This window comes from Phoxinus phoxinus (assembly GCF_949152265.1).
Source record: "Phoxinus phoxinus genome assembly, chromosome: 3".
Classification (NCBI taxonomy): domain Eukaryota; kingdom Metazoa; phylum Chordata; class Actinopteri; order Cypriniformes; family Leuciscidae; genus Phoxinus; species Phoxinus phoxinus.
In genome coordinates this window covers 37,758,542-37,779,120 of record NC_136878.1, presented here as the reverse complement: position 1 = coordinate 37,779,120, position 20,579 = coordinate 37,758,542, and the positions used below count along the sequence as shown (strand labels likewise).

The window sequence follows — 20,579 nt, the reverse complement described above, 5'->3', positions numbered from 1 at the left end:
TAGTGACTTGAATTTTAGCGTGAATTATTTTGGCCATTTCTAATTATTAGAGGGGACGTGTCTCCCTCAATGTCTATGGTGGTTACGGCCCTAACTTGGCTACTTGCCATGTTACACATTTGCATAATAGTTGCCATAGTTACTATAGATGTAATACTGTTTACAGCTGCTCAGGAAGCTTTGGGAGCTGAAACCCGATTATGGTCAGACCATTCACGACAGACTGGCCCAGGTGACCAATCAGAGAAGATTGGGCATTTCGGAAGAGGAGCTCTAAAGAGAAAAGAGCTTAAACTGAGCATTTCAGGCAGAGGCAAAAATGAGGTGCTGCAGCAATGTACAGTATGACGAATGCGGGTTTTTTTTAGCTTTAAACCATATAAAGGTATTCTAGCAGACCCCAAAAATAAAATTATGAACTTTTCAATGAGCATAATATTGGTTCTTTAAAATTAATTATTCACCAAAACAAAATTAATTATGAGTGTTGATGTTTTTTGGCAAAAGGGAATGCTACAGTTTTCTCTAGTCATGTATCACCAATTAAAAAAAACAAAATAGCCAAGTTTTATTAAAAGCCCATCTTGCTAGCAGCGAATTATACATGTTTATGCTTGGAGGTTTGAAAATGAGTGTTTGATTATTATTTTTTAGGCTTTCGCCTCTTTACTACTCTGCGTAGTAAAGTGATAGTGACAAGAAATTATTGAGGGGCTAAAAGACTTTATCAGACTCAATCTCGAACCCATATAAACACCACAGCTCATTGTGTCTGTCTTTGCATTGACTGTATTTGTTGAATCAGCGTGAGATGTGATGATCTTCTGCATGGTGTGTGTGGTGACGCATTCTCAACCAGTTGCTCCTTAACCAGCGTGTGCACGATGAGAGCAGCGGCGTGCGGCACGTGCGTCGGATGTTCCACCCTGGGCGGGGGCTGGGCGGTCCGCGGGCACGCAGGACTAACATGCACTTTACCAGCAGCTCCACTGGTGGGCTCTCCTCTTCACAAAGCTCCTCCTACTCTCCAAGCAATAGGGAAGCCATGGACCCCATAGCAGGTGTGTAATGTGTAAGGACAGGAAGGAAGGACTTTCTTATCTGGCCTTGTTTTTTTTTACGCAAGTGTAGCCTTTTCTGAATCGTCTCACACCATCTTTCTCTTTCTCCCTGTGTCTACATCACCAGAGTTGCTCTCTCAGCTGTCGGGTGTGCGGCGCTCCGCGGGAGGGCAGCTCAACTCTTCTGGGCCCTCGGCCTCGCAGCTGCAGCAGCTGCAAATGCAGCTTCAGTTGGAGCGCCAGCAGGCGCAGGCGGCGCGCCAGCAGCTGGAGACGGCTCGCAACGCTACACGCCAACGCAGCAACCCTAGCAACATCAGCGCCAGCATCCCGCCGCCCAGCACCGCCACAAACACAGCCATGACTGAGAGCAACCCGCTGGCCTCCCACAGCTCCCAGTTCCTTCTCACACGGTACGGCTCAGACCTCGCCATAGGCTCAAAATTAGTTTTACCTACTTTTGATAGAATGTGGTGTTTATTATGAATGGTTTATCCATTTTATATACCGTATTTTCCGTACTATAAGTCGCTCCGTAGTATGTCGCATCAGTCAAAAAAATGTGTCATGAAGAGGAAAAATATATATATAAGTCGCACTGGACTATAAGTCGCATTTATTAAGAAATGTATTTCACAAAACCCAAGACCAAGAAAAGACATTTAATCTGGAAAGGCAAGTTATTCAGCTACACAATAGCACACAGAACAACAGGCTGAATAGGTGTCCGGTATGTTAACGTAACACATTAACAGTTATTCAGCTGCACAATAGCATAAAGAACATATACCTGGGAGGCTGAATAGGCTAAATTAACATAAGCCAGCGAGTCCAACAAGTTACCGGTAAACAAGTTCTCCAAGCTCCCGCGATCTCATTCCACACAACACTGAATCCATTGAATTCTTCCTCTGTGTCGCTTCTGAACAACTTCACACACTAGAGCGCCCTCTCGCGGCTGTAGACGGTAATGTTTTCTCTTGGTTCGTCTCAGTCAGTACGAATTAATTTTGAGATATAAGTCGCACCTGACTATAAGTCGCAGGACCAGCCAAACTATGAAAAAAAGTGCGACTTAAAGTCTGGAAAATACGGTATATATATACATGCATACATACATACACAAGTTCCAATAGCCAGACAATTTTCAATTCCTCCCTTCCAGGAACAATCGCTGCAATTAGCCTATGACAATGATCCAACGATTCAATCAGTTCCTGATGGGAAAAAGTCCCACCCTAATATTTTTTCCTTGTTCAAGAAACCATTTTATTCGGATATAAAGGGGTTGGACAATGAAACTGAAACACTGGCCAATATATAGTGTTGGAGGTTTCATGTATATATGTGTTTATTTTACATTCTATCAGTAAGAGCACAGTGTGAAGGTTGAATTAGAGCAATAGCACAGCTGTACATAAAATATTGAAATCCACAACATAATGGGAGACATGGTTCAAAAGAGGACAAATTGTTGGTGTGCGTCTCACTGGCTCATCTGTGACCAGGAAACAAGTCTTTGTGGTGTATGGAGAGCTATGGTATCCAGGGTAATGTCGGCGCACCACCACGTAGGATGAACCACATGATCCAAGAGGAGTAAATGTCGAAGCAAGAGGAAGCTGTCTGAAAGGGATGTCCAGATACTAATACGGATTGTATCCAAAAAAACATAAAACCACAGCTGCCCAACTCACTGCGAAATTAAACGTGCACCTCGACTCTCCGGTTTCCACCAAAACTGTTTTTGGTGCTCAAACAAAGGGAGCTCCACAAAGTCAATATTCGTCACTTGTGCCAATGCCAAATGTCAGTTTCAATGGTGCCAACAGTGCAAATCTTGGTTTGTGGACAATGTGAAACATGTATTGGTCTCTGATGAGTCCACCTTCACTGTCTTTCCCACAAGACAATTGCAAGTTTCATGCTATCTTAATAGTTTGGCATTATTTTTTGTTATTTCTTAGAAAATAAGAGAATATAAGTTTTTTATATTCTTTTATATAAGTGTTTGAACTTTTTTTTGTAAGTGTCTTAAAATATCTGATCATTTGACCTTTTTAAAATAATGCTAGGTTGGGGTGGGCGATATGACCAAAATATTGTAACACGAGATGAGTAATTTTATTTCACGATAGCGATACCGTTTGAGCGGTTTTGTATCGCTGCAAAAAATCTCTTAATCGTGTCTACCGGTATATCGCCCACCCTTAAGTCTAGGTTAGTTGAGGTTGTAAAAAGCATACACTCAATTTTAATATGATTTTATTAGGGCCCTATGATTTACACAATGCAGGAAGACTAAAATTTTAACTTAAAAATAAAGCGAACTTTGGGAAAATATTAAAGATTTCATAGGGCTTTTACAGATTTGGGTTTCACTTTATTTTGAAGGTCCTTTTAAGCAGACAGTCTACTAATACTGTCTAATGACTGCTAGTTGACATGTCGTTGCAAAGTTACTTGGTCAACAGAATGTTCAAAAGGGAACATCAAAATAGTGTATTTGAGTTTATACATGTAATTCAGTAGTCACCCTCTATCCATCTAATTCCACCAGGTTGAACGAGCCGAAAATGTCGGAGGCAGAACGACAGGCGCTGGAGAGCGAGCGCGCGGACCGCAGCCTGTTCGTGCAGGAGCTGCTGCTGTCCACACTAATGCGAGAAGAGAGCTCGTCTTCCGACGAGGACGAAAGGCGAGACTTTGCTGACTTCGGCGCCATGGGCTGCGTGGACATCATGCCTTTAGACGTGGCTCTGGAGAGCCTCAACCTGAAGGAGAGCTCCACAGGCAAGGAGCCTCCACCGCCTCCTCTTTGATGATATCCCACCACAACGCAGACAATGTCCTCTGTGCTGTAACTGCCAATGACGGTGGGCAAAAAACACAGCTCTCTCTAATTTTTTTTTCTTTTTTTTTTTCTTTTCTTTTTTTTTTTTGGTGATTGTAATTTCAGGTCTGTCACCTTTGTTACATTGTATAAATCCATGAAAGGAGAGCGAGAGGAAAAAAAAATCTAAATACATCAGTACAGGCGTGTGAGAGAGTGAGCGAAACCGAGAGACAGATAATCGGGGCGAGAGAGAAAACAAGAAATATAAATATATAAATATATATAAGTTGATAATCAATTCCACATAACTAATTTTTTTCCTTTAGCAGGTGAGCGTAGGTATCTGTGGCAGACCTCTGCTTCCTGTGTCTTGCAAAAGGCTCTCCTTATAAATACTCCACATTCAAAAACTGAAGAGGAAACAAGAGACCTTCTCTAATGAAGCTGCTGTGTGTATTTATGAATATTAATGAATAAAAGTGCTTGGATGGTTTACCATAACTACTGCATGAGGTTATTTGCAGCGTGCATGATTTTTAATGACCTTGTCATTAAAAAGGCAAAATATCCCAAAGCTTTCTTTAACTTTATTTCCCCCAGGGTTACTTGAACTGAGCCCACTTGAAATGGGTGAAATATCAAAAGATGTAGGATTTTCTTTTTTTTGTTCAATATGGAAATCGACCGCAAAATTGGAACCTGCATTAGCTTCGCGAGAAAAACTGCTAAATGCTTTTGTCACTCGGCTCCAGTCTGCCTCTCCTCGTCTGTGACACTACAGAGCGCAACAGTGACCGCTCATGGCCATGGGTTTTCACATTCACTTTTTTAGCCATTAGCAAAACCAACATCGCAAACTTTAATTTGTATTTAAAAATAAAAGGTATGGAAAAATAGATGAATGTACAAGGCTGTATACTTCGATTCAGTGATGGATTGAACTCCTCAACCCAAAAAAAGCATTGTGAATGACATAATCCAATAAAAATAAAGAGTAATGCGAATATTTAGTAAATAACTACGGCCGCTGGACCGACGACGAGGTTCAGGCTTTGTTCAACTTCTATTCGGAGGATGAAATCCAGCAGGAACTGGAAATTTGCGCGCAGGCCTACGTCATCGGAGTAATTTGCCTAATCTTTACGGTACTTTAGACCGCGATAGAAACGTAGACAGCAACAGCTAAAAGATAATAGTTCTGGGTAATTTCAGTGGAAACGCGGCTTTATTGTTATTGTGAGGCTAAAAACATTACATTTCATTGTATATTTATGGCAAAGTGATTAAAGGAGTGAATGCAAATTCTCTTAGAAACTGCAGTGGCTCTGGGAGGCATTCTTATTGCTGGTTGGCCAGTTTGGAAAAAAGATTAGAACACCCATCCGTTTAAAAAAAAAAAAAAAAAAAAATCACATTGAACATCTGAACAGACTCATTACGAGCCGTTGATTCAAATTAAAGTCTTAGTGTGACCGGTCCTTTACTTGAGTATGTCTTTCATAGTGCTTTATGGGAACTCTTTCTTCACTGCTACTATATATATATATATATATATATGAAAAGAAAAGAAAAAAACATTTGAAGTCATTTTTTAAAATGGTTTAAACCAAACTGAGCTCATTCTAGATCTGTTTACATGTCCTTGTTAAAAATCCATTTCTATTTGGAGGAAGTAAATAGGATTTATACTTGGGAAACCCACTGTTGCGCTCTGTAGGACGTTAAAATGGTCTGCCCTGATTGGCCGTGGCAAATGAACACCTTCAATGTCTTGTTGCCTACGAGAAAAAGAATAGACGGGTATCGACAAAAGATAACCTGCTTTTTACCATTTTAACTAGACGTCGATGTCTTAGTGTCTGTGTAACCAGATGTACTCTCTAACTTATGCACCTGTACAGACAAGTTAAGCTCTCCATTGTCATTTCGCTCTACTCCTCACATTTCTGCTTTTAGTGCGCTTGGAACCCATCTCTCTTCTTCGGTAAAGGAGGGCGCGAGATTTGCCACGCTACAGGCTTTATGTTGAACTTCTCAAAAGAGTGACATGCTTACATAGTCTGCTAATAGACAGCACCTTCTATTTATTCTGGGTTTTTTTATCTCTTGGTTTTTCTTTTTTTTTAAGCTTTGTGATTGGTCATGCCACCTCCATGCCTATACTCTTTATCCTCTATGTAAAATACAATGAGATGTATATGGAATTTGTGCGTTAACTTTCATAATGGATCTAGGACATGGGCAGGCTTTCTTTTTTAATGTAAATTTAGAATACTACAATAAAAACGGCGCACAGCTTTTGATGAAAACCAAACCCCATCCTCTTACTCTCTGTGACTGTGGTCTGAATACTAGTCACATGAACCTATTTAGAAACTCATCATACAGCCTAGTAAAACACCACTGATTGTTTTTAAATTGATATTTCATATCGCCTCCATAGTTGTATCCCAAATGACGTACTATGTACTAGTGCATGAATTTTAGAAGGGTTGTGTGTCATCCAGCATCGTCGCTCCTTCCGCTACGGAAAAAAGCTGAGCGTTTTTTTCCCCGGCGAAATAAGTAAAACATCTGGGTAAGGTAAGTGCGCTTCTTGTTGGAACACTTCATACTACAAAATAGCATACATATGCAAATCTTGTCAATCTTTGGTCATATGGGTAGTCCCACCCCAAACTCGAACAATTGTTTTTGGACAGAAGTTGACATATTGGACTAAATTGTATAAAGTATTTTTATGTAAAAAAAAAAAAATCGCACTTCATCTCTAAGCTTTATTAAGAAAAGTAACACATTCAAGCCCATAAATATTAAAGATGCTGCTTTAAAAACAGAAAAAAGTGCTTGACTTGTCCACCGTTTGTCCACCACAGGCAATATCACGAACACTACTAAGACTTCATCCCTCGAGCTTCAAGATACCTGATGCTGTTTTACCACGGGCACTTCGCCACAAGAAGTTGTGTGCAAGCTACAATTGATCGTCTCTGTGAATCGTGCCTCGGTTTGGAACAACAACTGTCCTTGTCAGTTCACCGGCTATTGTTAGATCTAAACATTACCCTTGGGATGCCTCTCATGCCTTACGGTGGCCTTTCTACCAAAATAACCCTTGGTGAACAACTACATAATACAAATAATTCAAAACCAAATCATTCTTGGAATGAAGAGAAATTAGTTTAGCTTAAGTTCTTTGAAGTAGTAAATAGTAAATGAATGCCTTATTTCACTGCATTGTTGTATTTAAACCCACAGGCCAATGACTGATCCCTACACATGGAGGATTCATATATATTCCTTTTGAATATACCAAAAGAAAAAAATGTGTCGCTAAAGACTTTTATAATGTTACAAAATGGTTCTAAATAAATGCTATACTTTTTACTTACTTTGCATTTATCAAAGAATACTGGATGAAACACATAAGTTTTCGACATTAATGTTCCTTGAGCAGCAAGTCAGCATATTAGAATGATTTCTGGTGGATCATGTGAAGACTGGAGTAATGATGCTGAAGTTTGAGCTTAGCCATCACTGCAATAAATAATTTTAAATATATAAAAATAGAAAAGTTCATTTAAATTATAAATCACTATTAGTTTTTTTTACTGTATTTTTTTTATCAAATCAAATAAAAGCAGGCTTGGTGAGCATATCATAAACGTTTAAAAAGTGTTACTGCACCCAAACTTTTAGACAGTTGTGTGTATACATAGATCTTTATTATATATATATAATGTATACATGTGGAATAGGTTTTTAAAGGTGCACAAAGTCATTTTTATGTATAAAAATCGGTTCGGTTTATCCCGAACAATGGTCTTTGGATATTAATACTAAACTGCGAGTGGAAACCACCTGTATGCAAAATAAAATATTTTATTAGGCAACTGATATGACTTTTTTTTTTTTTTTTACTTTAAGTGAATTACTTTGTGCACCTTTAAATGTATGAATATAATTTGCAACAAACAATGTTGTAAGACATACCACTTTTATTAAATGCACAGTATTACAAGGAACATTTCCACTGACTGTAGAGAAGCTTCTCACAGGATGCACAAGCATAGAGTACTGACACCTAAAGCCATGAGAGATTGAGTCTTCCGGGAGCACACACACACACACACACACACACACCCAGTGTGGACCAATAAAAGAAAAGTGGAACATAAATGTCCAGTTGCCTAAACAAGTGCATTTCACAAAGAAATCTCCAGATTATATTTCATCCCAAAATCAAGAAGAAAAAAAGCGTAATTGTTCTAAAAAGAGTGTTTTGTTTACATGCATTCTTTTTCTTTTGATTTTGGGGTGACCAGGACTTTTCCCGACAGTTTTAGTGGGATTCACCCAACTGAGCACAAAAAAACATTAAAAAAAAACTTGGGTTACAAGATAAATAATGCATCAATAGTGTTCCAGTGATCAATCACAGTTCTTCTTTCAGAATCTAAAGAGGATGGGGGTTCTCTTGGCTCTTTCCCCCTGGATGTGAATCCAACCCTCAGTTAAACAAAAGAAAGGGCGCAGTAAGTGTTGGTAACGGCAAATTGTTTACTACACGGGAAAGGGCTAGTTGATTAATTACAGATATATAAAAAAAAAAATCATATTTTCATTATGAACAACCACAGGAAAAAGAAATACACTGTTACGAAAAATCAACTGTACACTCACATATTGCCAGAGGCCCGTTAGATGTTTTTTTTCTTCTCTTTATAAATTCACACATTTGACGTGATGCCTGTTTAAAACAGAATATATAGAGAGAACATACTATTTATATAGACATCTATTAGAACTGTACAGAATGGATTATAAAGTACAGGCTGGCTATTAGAACAGACAGAAATCTGTATAGCAAAAAATGGAGAAAATGCCATGTTTGCTCATTAAAATCTTCATGTAAAGTCAGTCTGCCACAACAGAAGAAACATTGTTTAGCGTAACTGACCGAATACATTTCTCCAATATCTGTAGCATTCGCAAATAATCCCCTTCAATGTAAATAACCTCTTTCAGTGCATTTTTTTTTTTTTTCATTTTTTTTTTTTTTTTTGCAGTGCTTACAATTGTAGGGTGAAAACTACAAAAATATGAGCAGTACATCTATAAAGAAAGTGCAAAGCTCTAAGAGGTCATAAGTCACTGCTCAAAAAGATCATGACCGTAACACTTGACTCGATTGGACGCTGTTCGACGACTCGTGATGTCGGCTGTTAAAAGTAGGTCCTGCCAATAAACTGTTTGGAAAGAATTTGACATCAGTGTACAAACAATGATTGATCCTGCTCGTGTATATTTACAGTCTAATTGCATATATACAGACGCTTTCAAAGCAACACATCTCCAGTTCTTCACACCTTGAAGAATCTGTCAGTCGGTGCAAAATCTGTTGCTGGGGACCACGAGGAGCCCCATCAATCTGAATTGGAAAAGAAAAGAAAAGCGTTTACTCCTGCAGAGGAGGACAAGTCGAGGACTGTAGCCCTGGAATTAGTCAACAGTAATGATAGTCAGGTTTAAAGAACTCGACCTGCTTTTACAGATACAACTGAATCGAATGTATACTTTGTGTAATATTAAAGTAAGCTCTAAGTATGAACAGCAGTAATAGTGAAGCTTTCCTAAGCAAACTCCACTTTGGAAATACTTGCATTCAGAAAGTATTTAGATTCCTTCATTTCTTTATGTTTAACCCTTAAGGTGCAGTCACAGTAGTGTAATCTTGTGGACCAAAAAATGTCCGTTTTCAAGAGTGTAATGATGTATAAAGCACAGCTCACACAGTAGAGCTCACACAATTCCTATTGAAGTGACTGGATTTCTCCCACGAAAATTCACAGAGGTAAATGTTTACCCTAAAAGTGAAAATTAAAATAAATGAACCTAAATGCTCAAGTGTGTTCACCTCAGTCTACACTCCATACAACATAACCGAACTGTCACATGGGCTGTGCGAACGAAGTGTGCGATTGCTCGGGGCTTTTATGACGACATGCTCATCTAGAATGGAGAAAGTGAAGACCAACTGATCAACCTTATTTATATTCAAAATTGTAAGCAAGCACGAATGTTGAATATAGACTACTGCCATCTGCTGGCATAGACAGTTATTTCAACTCACGCAGAAACAGAACATAAGTGCCAGTTGGCCGGTGGCTGTTGTGTTCAAGCTCACCTTTCTGGCTGATGAGAGGTGGCAAAACAGTTCGCTTTTGTCGCCGCTAATTCTTTGATGTCAGTTTGGTGTGTTGTGGGCTTAACTCTTACCGGGCCTCTCAAATTTATTACAAATAAAAAACTGAAATATCACATTGACACAACTATTCAAGACTCTTTGCCGAGACACTTGAAATTTAGCTCAGAATCCATTTATCTGGATCATCTTTGAGATATATCTACACTTCGACTGGAGTCCACCTGTGGCAAATTGAATTGATTGGACGTGATTTGGAAATGCACACACCTGTCTATTTTAGGTCTAACTAATGCTACGGTTACACGTGGACGGCTATTTTCATAAACGGACATTTCACCCCTCTCCTTTTTCAAAAATAACATCATGCACACCTGTCTGTTTTCAGAAAAGTACACGAACCCGTGTATATGCCGTCAAGAGCATGTCAAACCTGTAGGTGGCAGTGTAACGAGAAGCTCAAGCCCGCATTAGCCAATCAGAATCCTGAAAATAGTCACACACTGTGACGTCGGCTGCCTAAAACTCAGTTTTTCTCAGTTTACGTGCAATCGAATTTTTCCAAAATCTCCACTCTGGCCGGAGTTTTTAGAAAGAATCGTTTTAAGAGTAAAGCGAAGGGAAATGTCTCCGTTTTTCAAAATAACAGATGAAAATCCATATCAGGGTAAAAACCAAGCCATGATGTCAAATGAATTGCCTGCAGAGCTGGGGATAGCTGTTGTATTGAAGGTCCCCAAAAGCAGTGGCATCTATCATTTCTAAACGGAAGCCTCTCCTCAGTGCAAGACCGATGAAAGCATGCTTGGATTTTGCACAAAACCGCAGCTAAATGACTCTCAGACTGAGAAACAAGATTCTCTGGTCGCATGAATCTCAATTCTGAGCATCACATGTGGAGGAAACCAGGCACCACTTGTCACCTGTGCAATACCATCCCAACTGTGAAGCTGTTTCGCAGGGACTGAGAAACTGGTCAATATAGAAGGAAAGCTGCAGAGCCCTCAAGACTTTACTGGTCCAAAGGTTCACCTCCAAACTAAGCACACAGCCAAGACAATGCAAGTGTGGCTTAGGGACAACTCTATGAATGTTCTCGAGTGATGCAACCAGAGCTCAAAATTGAACCCAATGAATCTAACATCACCAGAGAGACCTGACAATCTCTGTCCACCAGCAGTCCCCATCCAACCTGACAGCTTCGCAGAGAATAAGGCAGAACATCCTTAAATCCAGGTGCGCAAAGCTCATCCAAAAATACTCTAGGATGTAATCGCTACCGAAAGTGATTTAGCCGAGTACTGAGTTAAGGGTCTGAATACTTAAATCATTGTGATATTTCAGTTTTTCCTTTTTAGTACATTTGCAAAGTTTTCACAACTTTGTTATTTTCTTTGGAGTGTTGACTTTTTTTTCATAGGGCTGCAACATAACGAACTGTGGGGGGAAAAGACAGTTTCTAAATACTTTCCAAAGGCAATGTATAATGTAATCTAATAATAACAATTGAAGTTTCCATTTAGTCCTTTGTAGTCCTCCTCTGTTAACTTGTTTGGTGGGGTTGGAACACAAGTTGAATCGGGACAGTCCCTTCATTGGGTCTTCCTGTCGTGACCTCAGGGACAGTACGACTTGTGTCTTTCTCACATGAGCATTCACTTCACAGTGCCCACCAAGCCCATCGCTTTGAAACGGACCACAATACATCGAAAACAAATCGATCATAGATTATCACATACACATATTATTTAGCAGTCATTTCGCAATTGTTACATAAACGTAAGAATGAATAATCAGAGAGGAAATAAAACCAGGTTGGTTGCATTATGGACAACATCTATGGTTTGTTCTCCCCAGGAACAGTTAAGATAAAAATCTTCAGTCTTTGCAAAGGCAAGGTCCATAACATTGCAACATGACAATGATAAGGGCGCCTACACACTAGTTTATGCCATGTCGGAGAACGCTGGGAATTCGTCGATTTGATGCTCTGTTATGTGACCAAAAGTGGAGAGAATTTGTTTGCAGCGCTCTGACGTAGACATCCGTAGACCAATGAGAATCTCAGGGAGGCGGGTCCACTTGTGCTTTCAGAAATCCAATTGGCTGTATTTCCAGCTTGATTTCAAACTGCCCCAGCTCTTTCCATCCATCTATTCTCCAAAACCTATGTATATTGGGCTGAAGGCAAGGAAATACCATGGACGGATGATCAGTCCATCAGATCAATTTCTAGTGTGTAAGCACCCTAAGGTAAAAAAAAAAAAAGATGTTACCAATGACTGACACAAGAACAGCATCTCTCCCATTGTTCTTCGAACCACAGTTCGAGAGACAAGTGCCCTTTGAATCAGAACTTCAGCGCATATGGCCAGGGAGCCAAACAAAGTCTGAGAAATACGTTAGTGTCACTGCTGGTGACTTTGCCTCTGTGCTCACTCCAAACACCGTGTCCAACCTCAAGCCTCTTCCGAAGAAAAAACAAAACAATTGGAGGAGTCTTTGTCGCTGTGCTTCTATTACAAAGTTCGCACTCAGTTGAGACGTCCAAAAACGCCTTTCATCAACCTCAGCGTTAGACATCAAAACTTGGCACAGAATAGTCTGAAATTATATCAGATGTGTTTTAAAAAAAAAGCCAAATGAAACGTGAATGGCAGTTATGATTGTTACTCGATAATTTGCGGTATGAATAGTATTGCGATCTGCCAGAATGTCGCCAGGGTGTCATCAGCGGTTGTGCTAATGGCTGGGTCCTCATCAAGTCCAAATTTTGTCCATCTCGATAAACAAATGGTGACAGAAAAACAAGTGTAAACTTTCCCAAACCGAGTTACCTTTTTCAAAAAGGTTCTAAAACAAAAGGTCGCCATTGTCTCTGATGCATATTTACAACAATCAGATGTTTCCGTCTGTAGACCATTTGGGGTTTTTAGAAAACACAATGATGCAATACAGATATGGACATGTCCAGATATGGAAAAACTCAAAGCAATGCACAGTCAACTTTAAGGCCTTTAGTCTATGTGGTGAGAAGGCTGAAGCACAAGCCATTTTTATGAAAACACACACACACACACACACACACACACACACACACACACACACACACACACACACACACACACACACACTGAATCTATATTCAATCATTCAAATTATATTCCATCCCTTACTCCTTTTATACCATGCATTCACACACTCTTCCTTACTAACAATTACACACCCATACTGGCAAACGGATCAGCCCAGGATGTCCAGGTACACAGGCGACGCCTTGGCCAGGCTCTGGAGCAGATTGTGGATTTCTTTGATGTTGAGTCTCATGTAGGGCTCCCTCTGCCAGCAGCCCAGCATTAGGTCGTACACCTCTTTGGGGCAAGTACGAGGTCTCTGCAACACCCGTCCCTGTGTGATACACTCGATCACCTGCAGGAGGCAGCACAAACACGGTCCAGAATGACAACTGAGTGTGGGCTTCTCTAAGGGTGCATCAGTCTGCCTAGAAACAGTAGTTTTTACAAGGTAAAACTAATCGCTGTGTGTGAATGATCGAACTTGTGAATATATAAGATATAGGTTTTGTATGATTAGGTATGTAACATCTGATCTGATGTCTTACCTCGTTGTTTGAGAGCTGGTACCAGGGTTGCTTGCCGTAGGTGAAGATTTCCCAGAGTACCACACCCAGACTCCAAACGTCACTCTCTGTGGTGAATCTCCTGTACATGATGCTCTCTGGGGGCATCCAGCGGATGGGCAGCATGGTGTGACCACCCACCTGATACAATACAAAGACATACAAATTCACAGTGAGTGATAGAAGCACATGCACTTGTTATATCCATCTCCTACCATTTCAATAATAGTGTCTCTATAATAAGCAAAGTAAACTATATACATTTGAGGGATGCACAATATATCAGTACCATATTAGTTATCTGCCAATAATGGAGATGTTTTAATTGGTTGACATTTGATATTTAATTGTGCATGCTAACCTAGCTTATTTTGACATTTAGATTACCTTTGTCATCATCTAACAATTAATGTTAATATTTAAAAAACACTAATAATTTTATAACACTGTTAAAAAATGAGGTACTGCAGTGTTCTGTCATCGGTATCTATCAATAGATAATAGACATTTATTTTTTAAAACAATATTATTTGCATACTAAAGGAAATTGGTAGCACTTTATTTTACAATCCTGTTCTGCATGTACACTACCATTCAAAGGTTAGGGATCAGTAATATATATATATATATTATATATATATATATATATATATATATATATATATATATATATATATAATTAATAATTTTATTCAGCAAGGATGCATTAAAACGGTAAAAAGAAAGACAGTAAAGACATTAATAGTGTTACTAATGATTTCAATAATTTTCTATTCATCAAAATAGGTGAACAATTCATTAGATAGCACAATGAACTTTCCACTCATTCAAGACCAGAAGAATAGGAATTGTGGCATTGCAATCGTGCTTGCATAAATGGGAGACACTTCATCCACCCTCAGATTGAGCATATGGAGCAATAACAGCATAACAGGAGAGAATTAGCTTGATATGAAACATGCAGTGTACAGCTAATGTCTAATATAAGTCCACCAGGTGCCTGCTGACTACAGTGCTTTGCCACAATGCCTAGTTTATCGCAAAACCTAAAACAATTTGACCTCGTTATCTTGACATTGCATTGCAGGATTCCTGGAAATCATGCAATGACAAAATCCATTTTTTTCTCTCTTGTTATACAGCAGAGGAAGCTGATATTCCTTCAATACACACACACACACACACACACGGCTGCTGACACAGCAGAGTGTTTCCGGCTGTGTTGGCAGCATGCAGGTTTGGGAGAGCCCTTCAGTGTCAGATGGTCTGGGCTTTTTCTGGAAGAACACACTGTGGGGAACTGTTGGTTTTTGAGGCACTTTCATAATTACGGTATTTAATCAGCTGTTCAGATGCATGCATTTAAATAATTATTAGTCATAATAAATCATAAAAACAAAAGTGTTCATGAGGAAAATGATTAGTCATAAATCAGTCATATTATCCATTATGGACATATACAAACTGCCCTTTGCTTTTAGGTGTTCATTTTTTTCTATTTGTACTCGTTGTGAATACGTAGGCCACAAGAAGTAATTAGGTGTTTGTTTGTTTTTTATCACTTTTACTCAGGACATGCTAGCTGGCAACAAAGGATTCCATTCATTATGCTAAGCTAAGCTAGCGGCGACCCTGCCAAACTAAAACAATGCATGCACTGAGACAAAAAAATGCATCTAAATGTAGGAAAGACAGTGAATGAGCCCTATTTAAAAAAACGGTGGAGTGTTCCTTTAAGTTGAATTATTGAAATAAATGACCTTTTGCACAATATTCACATTTTTCAAGTTTCACCTGTATAGGGATCTCCCAGTCACGTGACCCCTAGCCGCGTGTCAGCCATTTTGACGGAATACATCCGTCAGCTACTCAGTGGCAATGGATCTATTATTAGGGGTGTGTAATATATATTATTATTATACTTATAATATAATTATTAGTATAATTATTTTATAATTAGCCTAAGTATTTGCAATACTTTGCACTACAGTATTGATATAATTGCGTGCGCAAAATAACTCAATATTGAACAGAATCTATTTTTTTCCCCCATCACTAACGTTATCTATTTTTAGGGCAGCGGTCGTCAGCTAACTCTTCACGTCATATTATCGCACTTATTAGCATCAGAAAAAGATACAAGAGGAAGATAAAGGAATTAGGAATCAAAGATCCATATGAAGCACCACAAGTTCTTTTTACAGGCATTAAATGTGTAGAAAAACTTCCTGACATTGAGTTCGGTGACATTTACAGCTATCTTACTCACTTCCCATCACGCAAACTTTACACCGGATCCGGTTCATTAAAAGCATAGCAGGCTATCGGTATCATGAGTCCGGCTGGGTCAGCAACTATTTGATTTGGACACCAGCGGGGAAGGATTTTTCAATCATCACCGCAAGGTTGGTCAATGTATTTCAATCACCAAATTATAATAACGTTACCTGTAGTAATTTTTAAACTGAGTTTACAGGGAAAAACACAAAATAAAATCACCTGTTTATTGCCACCAACCACTTGTTTCTCCGTTTTATTTCTTTTGGGATACGGTATTAAAGAGATTCCTTTTGTATGATCACGTATCTGATCGCATCCAACTGCACAGCATTGCTCGGGCATGATAGGAATATTTCGCGACGAGCTGCGGTTTAGCACTTTCTATTCCGTCAAGATGGCTGCTCCAAAATGGCGTGACGTCACGCGGGATGTCCCTATATATATATATATATATTATGTAGTTATGCAATCAGATTTAAATGAAATAAGAAGTTTGTAGTAGATTTTGGGTTCCTCAGGCTAAAAGGACCATAGCAATATGGACATTTCCGAGGTGACCCAAACTTACCCTATAGTAGTCGGTGCTGTACACATCTCTGGACATGCCAAAGTCTCCTATCTTGACAAGCAGGTTCTCTCCCACCAAGCAGTTACGTGTGGCCAGGTCTCTGTGCACAAAATGCTGTGAAGCCAGATACACCATGCCTGCTGCTATCTGCTGAGCAATGTGCAACATCTGAGGCTGAGTCAACTCCACCATCAAACTCTGCTGTCCGTCCGCCATCAGCACCGCATCTGGACCATGAGCCCTGAGAGAGAGAGAGAGAGAGAGGATGAAAATATGTGTATGATCAAGTGTATATATTCATGTGTATGATTGAAAAAAGTTGAAGATCAGAAAGCGGACGGCACACATTTACATGTAAAGCCATATTAAATTTTTCATCCATGTTCTTTAGAATTATTAGTTTCATATTTCTTGCCCCAAAAACTTCCATTGTACATGCATTGCTTTACACAAATGCTGGCAAAAGGAGTCGGAATAAGCAAAAAAAAAAAAAAAAAAAAAAACACGAGCAGAGAAAACCTGCACTTTTCATGGATAAAGGAAATATCCTCCTCTCAGAAAACGCCTGAATAAAGATACTTTTAGAAGTTTAATTGCTATTTGGAGCATTGGGATCGCTCCACAGGGCTTAATGAACTCATTTTTGTGAAATCCTCAAAATCGACCCAAATTGACATTTTTCACTTGTTTTGCCTGTAGATCAGAATTAGCCTGTGCACATTCTGACTCCTATTGCTAGCACGGGCCGTAAACATTTGCTTTCCAAACCTGTATGACTTTCTTTTTCTGTAGAACACACGAGAAGATATTTTGGTAACACTTTATTTCAATGGTCCACTTTAGACATATACTAACTATAAGCAACTTTGCAAATACATGTCAAATAACTCTCATTAGAGTTTTAGTAAGCTCTCTGCTTAAAATCTGCTAACACTTTAATTTGAGTTATAGTTATTATTAGTCCCTCAACAGACATTCTAGTAACTTTGCAACTACCCTAACTCTGACACCTAACACCTAACCTAACAGTTTACTACAGTCTACTAAAACTGGAATGAGAGTTAGTTGACATGTTGTTGCAAAGTTACTTATAGCTAGTAGAATGTCTAAAGTGGAGGAAGGTAGGTCCAAACCTACCTTCCTATTCCTTTAACTTGCATGAAACCAGGAACTTGCCTAAAACATCAATGTTTATAAAAACTGTAAGTGTGGGTGTTATAAACGCTCTCATGCAAACCTGAGAAACTTGTTGAGGTCTCCATGTTTCATGTATTCAAACACCATGATGAGGGGGTCACTTTCTACACACACGCCATAAAACTTGACAATGTGGTCATGCTGCAAGTTGGTCAGGAGCTCCGCCTCTCGGTGGAAATCTGCTCGCCCACTTTCGCTGGCCTCTTTCAGAGTCTGTGAGATAAGGAAGCCATGTTTTATCTCTTATATACAGTATATACTTGAAATTACTTGCGTACTTTCAATGAATGTTTTGTTGTGTAAATATACCATACCTTAACAGCCACCAAAATCTTCTCTTGGTCAGGAGACAAGTTATAGCATTCAGCCAGGAACACTTTTCCAAAAGCCCCTTCTCCAAGCTCCCTCTTTAGCAGAATGTTGTGACGCTTTATGTGTTGGACAACTGCAAAACAACACTTGTAGTTAAAACTAGATTTTTACTATTTGAGTGATGGTTGTTCATTTAAAAACTAGGGCATTGTGGGCAGCTGTCAGGGTTTTGTCATTAATAACTCACCCTCATGTTGTTCCAAACCCGTAAGACTTTCGTTCATCTTCATAATAACAAATGAAGATCTTTTTAATGAAATCTGAGCGATTTGTGTACCTCCATTGACAGCAACGTAACTACCACTTCGTAAAACTAATCCATATGAATTGAGAGGTTTAGTCCAAATTTTCTAAAGAGACTCGATCGCTTTATATGATGAACAGATTTAATTTAGGCTTTTATTCACATTTAAACATTGATCAAAAAATCAGCAAACATAAACAGAAGCTCAACCGAACCTGCTTGACACGCATGAAAACAAACCTCATTTGTTCTTGCGGAAGCTCAAACGTGCTGCGTAACACAAGAATGTACCTCATTGGTTCTTCATATGGATTAGTTTTATGATCTCTTTATGAACTTTTTGAAGCGTCAAAGTGGTAGTTGCGTAGCTGTAAATGGAGGGACAGAAATTGCTCAGATTTTATCCAAAAGATCTTCATTTGTGTTCCGAAGATGAACGAAAAGTCTTACAGGTTTGTGATGACATGAGGGGGAGTAATTAATGATAAATTATAATTTTTGGGTGAACTATCCCTTTAAGTGTTGTTGTTCAGTCATTAATTTATGCAAAAAACAGAAGTTTACTACTTTACAACTGACATAATTCAAAGAGACTTGAGTAGGGCGAGACTTGAGTTTATCCATCAGTTGTTGATTGGATTGTAAAAAGTGAACTTGTTTACTGGAATGTGATTGGCTAAATCACTGCAACATGTTCTAGTATTATTTTAGACTCATTGTTATATTATTATAGTAGTTTATATATATATATATATATATATATATATTTACATACATATATATATATATATATATATATATATATTTACATACATATATATATATATATTTATAATTATTATACAGTATAATATGTTAATATTTCTATATATTTTTTCTATATTTTCTGTTTTAATTTTAGATAGGTTTAGAAATTTAGTTGTTTGTTTTTGTCATTTTTATTAGTTTTAGTTTTTTATTTTATTTATTTTATTTCAGTTAATGTTTATTTTATATCAGGTAATGAATTTTTTATGCTTTTAGTTTATGTCTTACTTTTATTTAATGATAACCTTGGCGCAGACAGAGACATCAGCAGAGAGATGTGACTCATATCACAGGAAGAGTAATTTATGGCATCAAAGATAGATAATGTTAGAGGTTAAAAAAATAACATTTACGGATTAACCATTCATAATAAGACCAGTGATATGCAATAATAAAATAAATAGGGTAAATTTTGATTTCATACTGACATAACCCTACATATGAGCTGCCCTGTGGGATGCTTGCTTTAGCAAACACCACTAATGCCTAGTCATCAGTTAGTAAGATAAAATCAACTGTGTTGGATCCTAAAATTTGAATGAAGAATGCTTGCTGTAATGTACAGTCTAACAGTGATTAAGTTACACAGCGTCAGCCATCCCTGATATCATCGCCATGGTGATAGAAGGGGAGGTTACTATGACAACTGACCAGTGGTAACCTAGGCTGGAATCTATAGCAGAGGATGGAGTGGGGCCGCTGACGGCCCAACACGCCACGGGAACTCACGAGTGTCCGATTTCAGCATACTGCCAGGGTTGCGGAAGTACTGGGGGTTCTCGATGACTGGAATTTTTGTCATTCCGATAATAACAGCATCTGGGCCCATCTCCGAGGATGATGGCGTGTTGTTGCCATTGGAAACATGGTGGAGCGGGCTGGCCGAGTCGTCGTCATTACTGATGACAGATGAGGAGCCTGGTGGAGAGGGCAAAAAAAACAGACAACAATCCATAGAAATGAAAAGCCTTTGCGGGGTCAATACACATGAATAAACATACCATACAAATGTGTTCAAAAAAGTGCATTATTACAAGAGGAAACAATAATTATTTTGAATAAATATTAAAATGAATATTATTCTATTATTATTCTATATTGTGGTGTGTATGTTACTGTAATAGATAATGTTATCTGCCAGCCATTAATAAAGTATTTTTAGAGTGAAACAAGATATTCAATTTGGAAAAAAATGTAGACCAGGACTTTTTATTTTCCAGTGAGAACTGTATAGTGGGCGCTCCATATTAGAATAGAAACAGACCTGAAAGTTAACAAAGGGAACGTTTACACGACGACGACGTACTAAAAACAGAAACGTTTTTCCTTTCCGTTCCTTTGTCTATGTTCACACGGATCAGCGGAAATG

The 20,579-nt window shown here is 38.6% G+C and overlaps 2 protein-coding genes across 7 annotated transcripts in view; one reads left to right on the top strand and one right to left on the bottom strand.

Moving 5' to 3' along the window:
* The window catches only part of kcmf1 (potassium channel modulatory factor 1), a 36,851-nt gene extending 29,567 nt beyond the window's left edge, over positions 1–7,284 (top strand). For 2 of the 6 annotated variants that reach the window (XR_013796995.1, XR_013796996.1), the window contains 4 exons: positions 884–1,061; positions 1,189–1,474; positions 3,622–3,937; positions 4,227–4,390. Coding sequence is in view for 2 of the 6 variants with exons in the window: in XM_079608159.1 (XP_079464285.1) it covers positions 884–1,061; positions 1,189–1,474; positions 3,622–3,883 (726 nt within the window). In the remaining 4 variants the exon portion in view is untranslated. Of the gene's footprint in view, positions 1–883; positions 1,062–1,188; positions 1,475–3,621; positions 4,391–6,773 lie in introns of those variants that run through there. The other 4 variants (XM_079608159.1, XM_079608158.1, XR_013796994.1 and 1 more) reach the window with 3 other exon arrangements.
* Positions 7,285–9,234: 1,950 nt separating this feature from the next.
* Positions 9,235–20,579, bottom strand: part of ntrk2b (neurotrophic tyrosine kinase, receptor, type 2b) — a 28,209-nt gene continuing 16,864 nt past the window's right edge. Inside the window, exons 11-17 of the mRNA XM_079608157.1 lie at positions 19,940–20,128; positions 18,102–18,232; positions 17,828–18,000; positions 16,591–16,831; positions 13,725–13,883; positions 13,329–13,531; positions 9,235–9,328 (exon numbers count right to left, since the gene is read on the bottom strand). Coding sequence (XP_079464283.1) covers positions 13,346–13,531; positions 13,725–13,883; positions 16,591–16,831; positions 17,828–18,000; positions 18,102–18,232; positions 19,940–20,128 — 1,079 coding nt within the window. The 3' untranslated portion in view covers positions 9,235–9,328; positions 13,329–13,345. The remainder of the gene's footprint in view (positions 9,329–13,328; positions 13,532–13,724; positions 13,884–16,590; positions 16,832–17,827; positions 18,001–18,101; positions 18,233–19,939; positions 20,129–20,579) is intronic.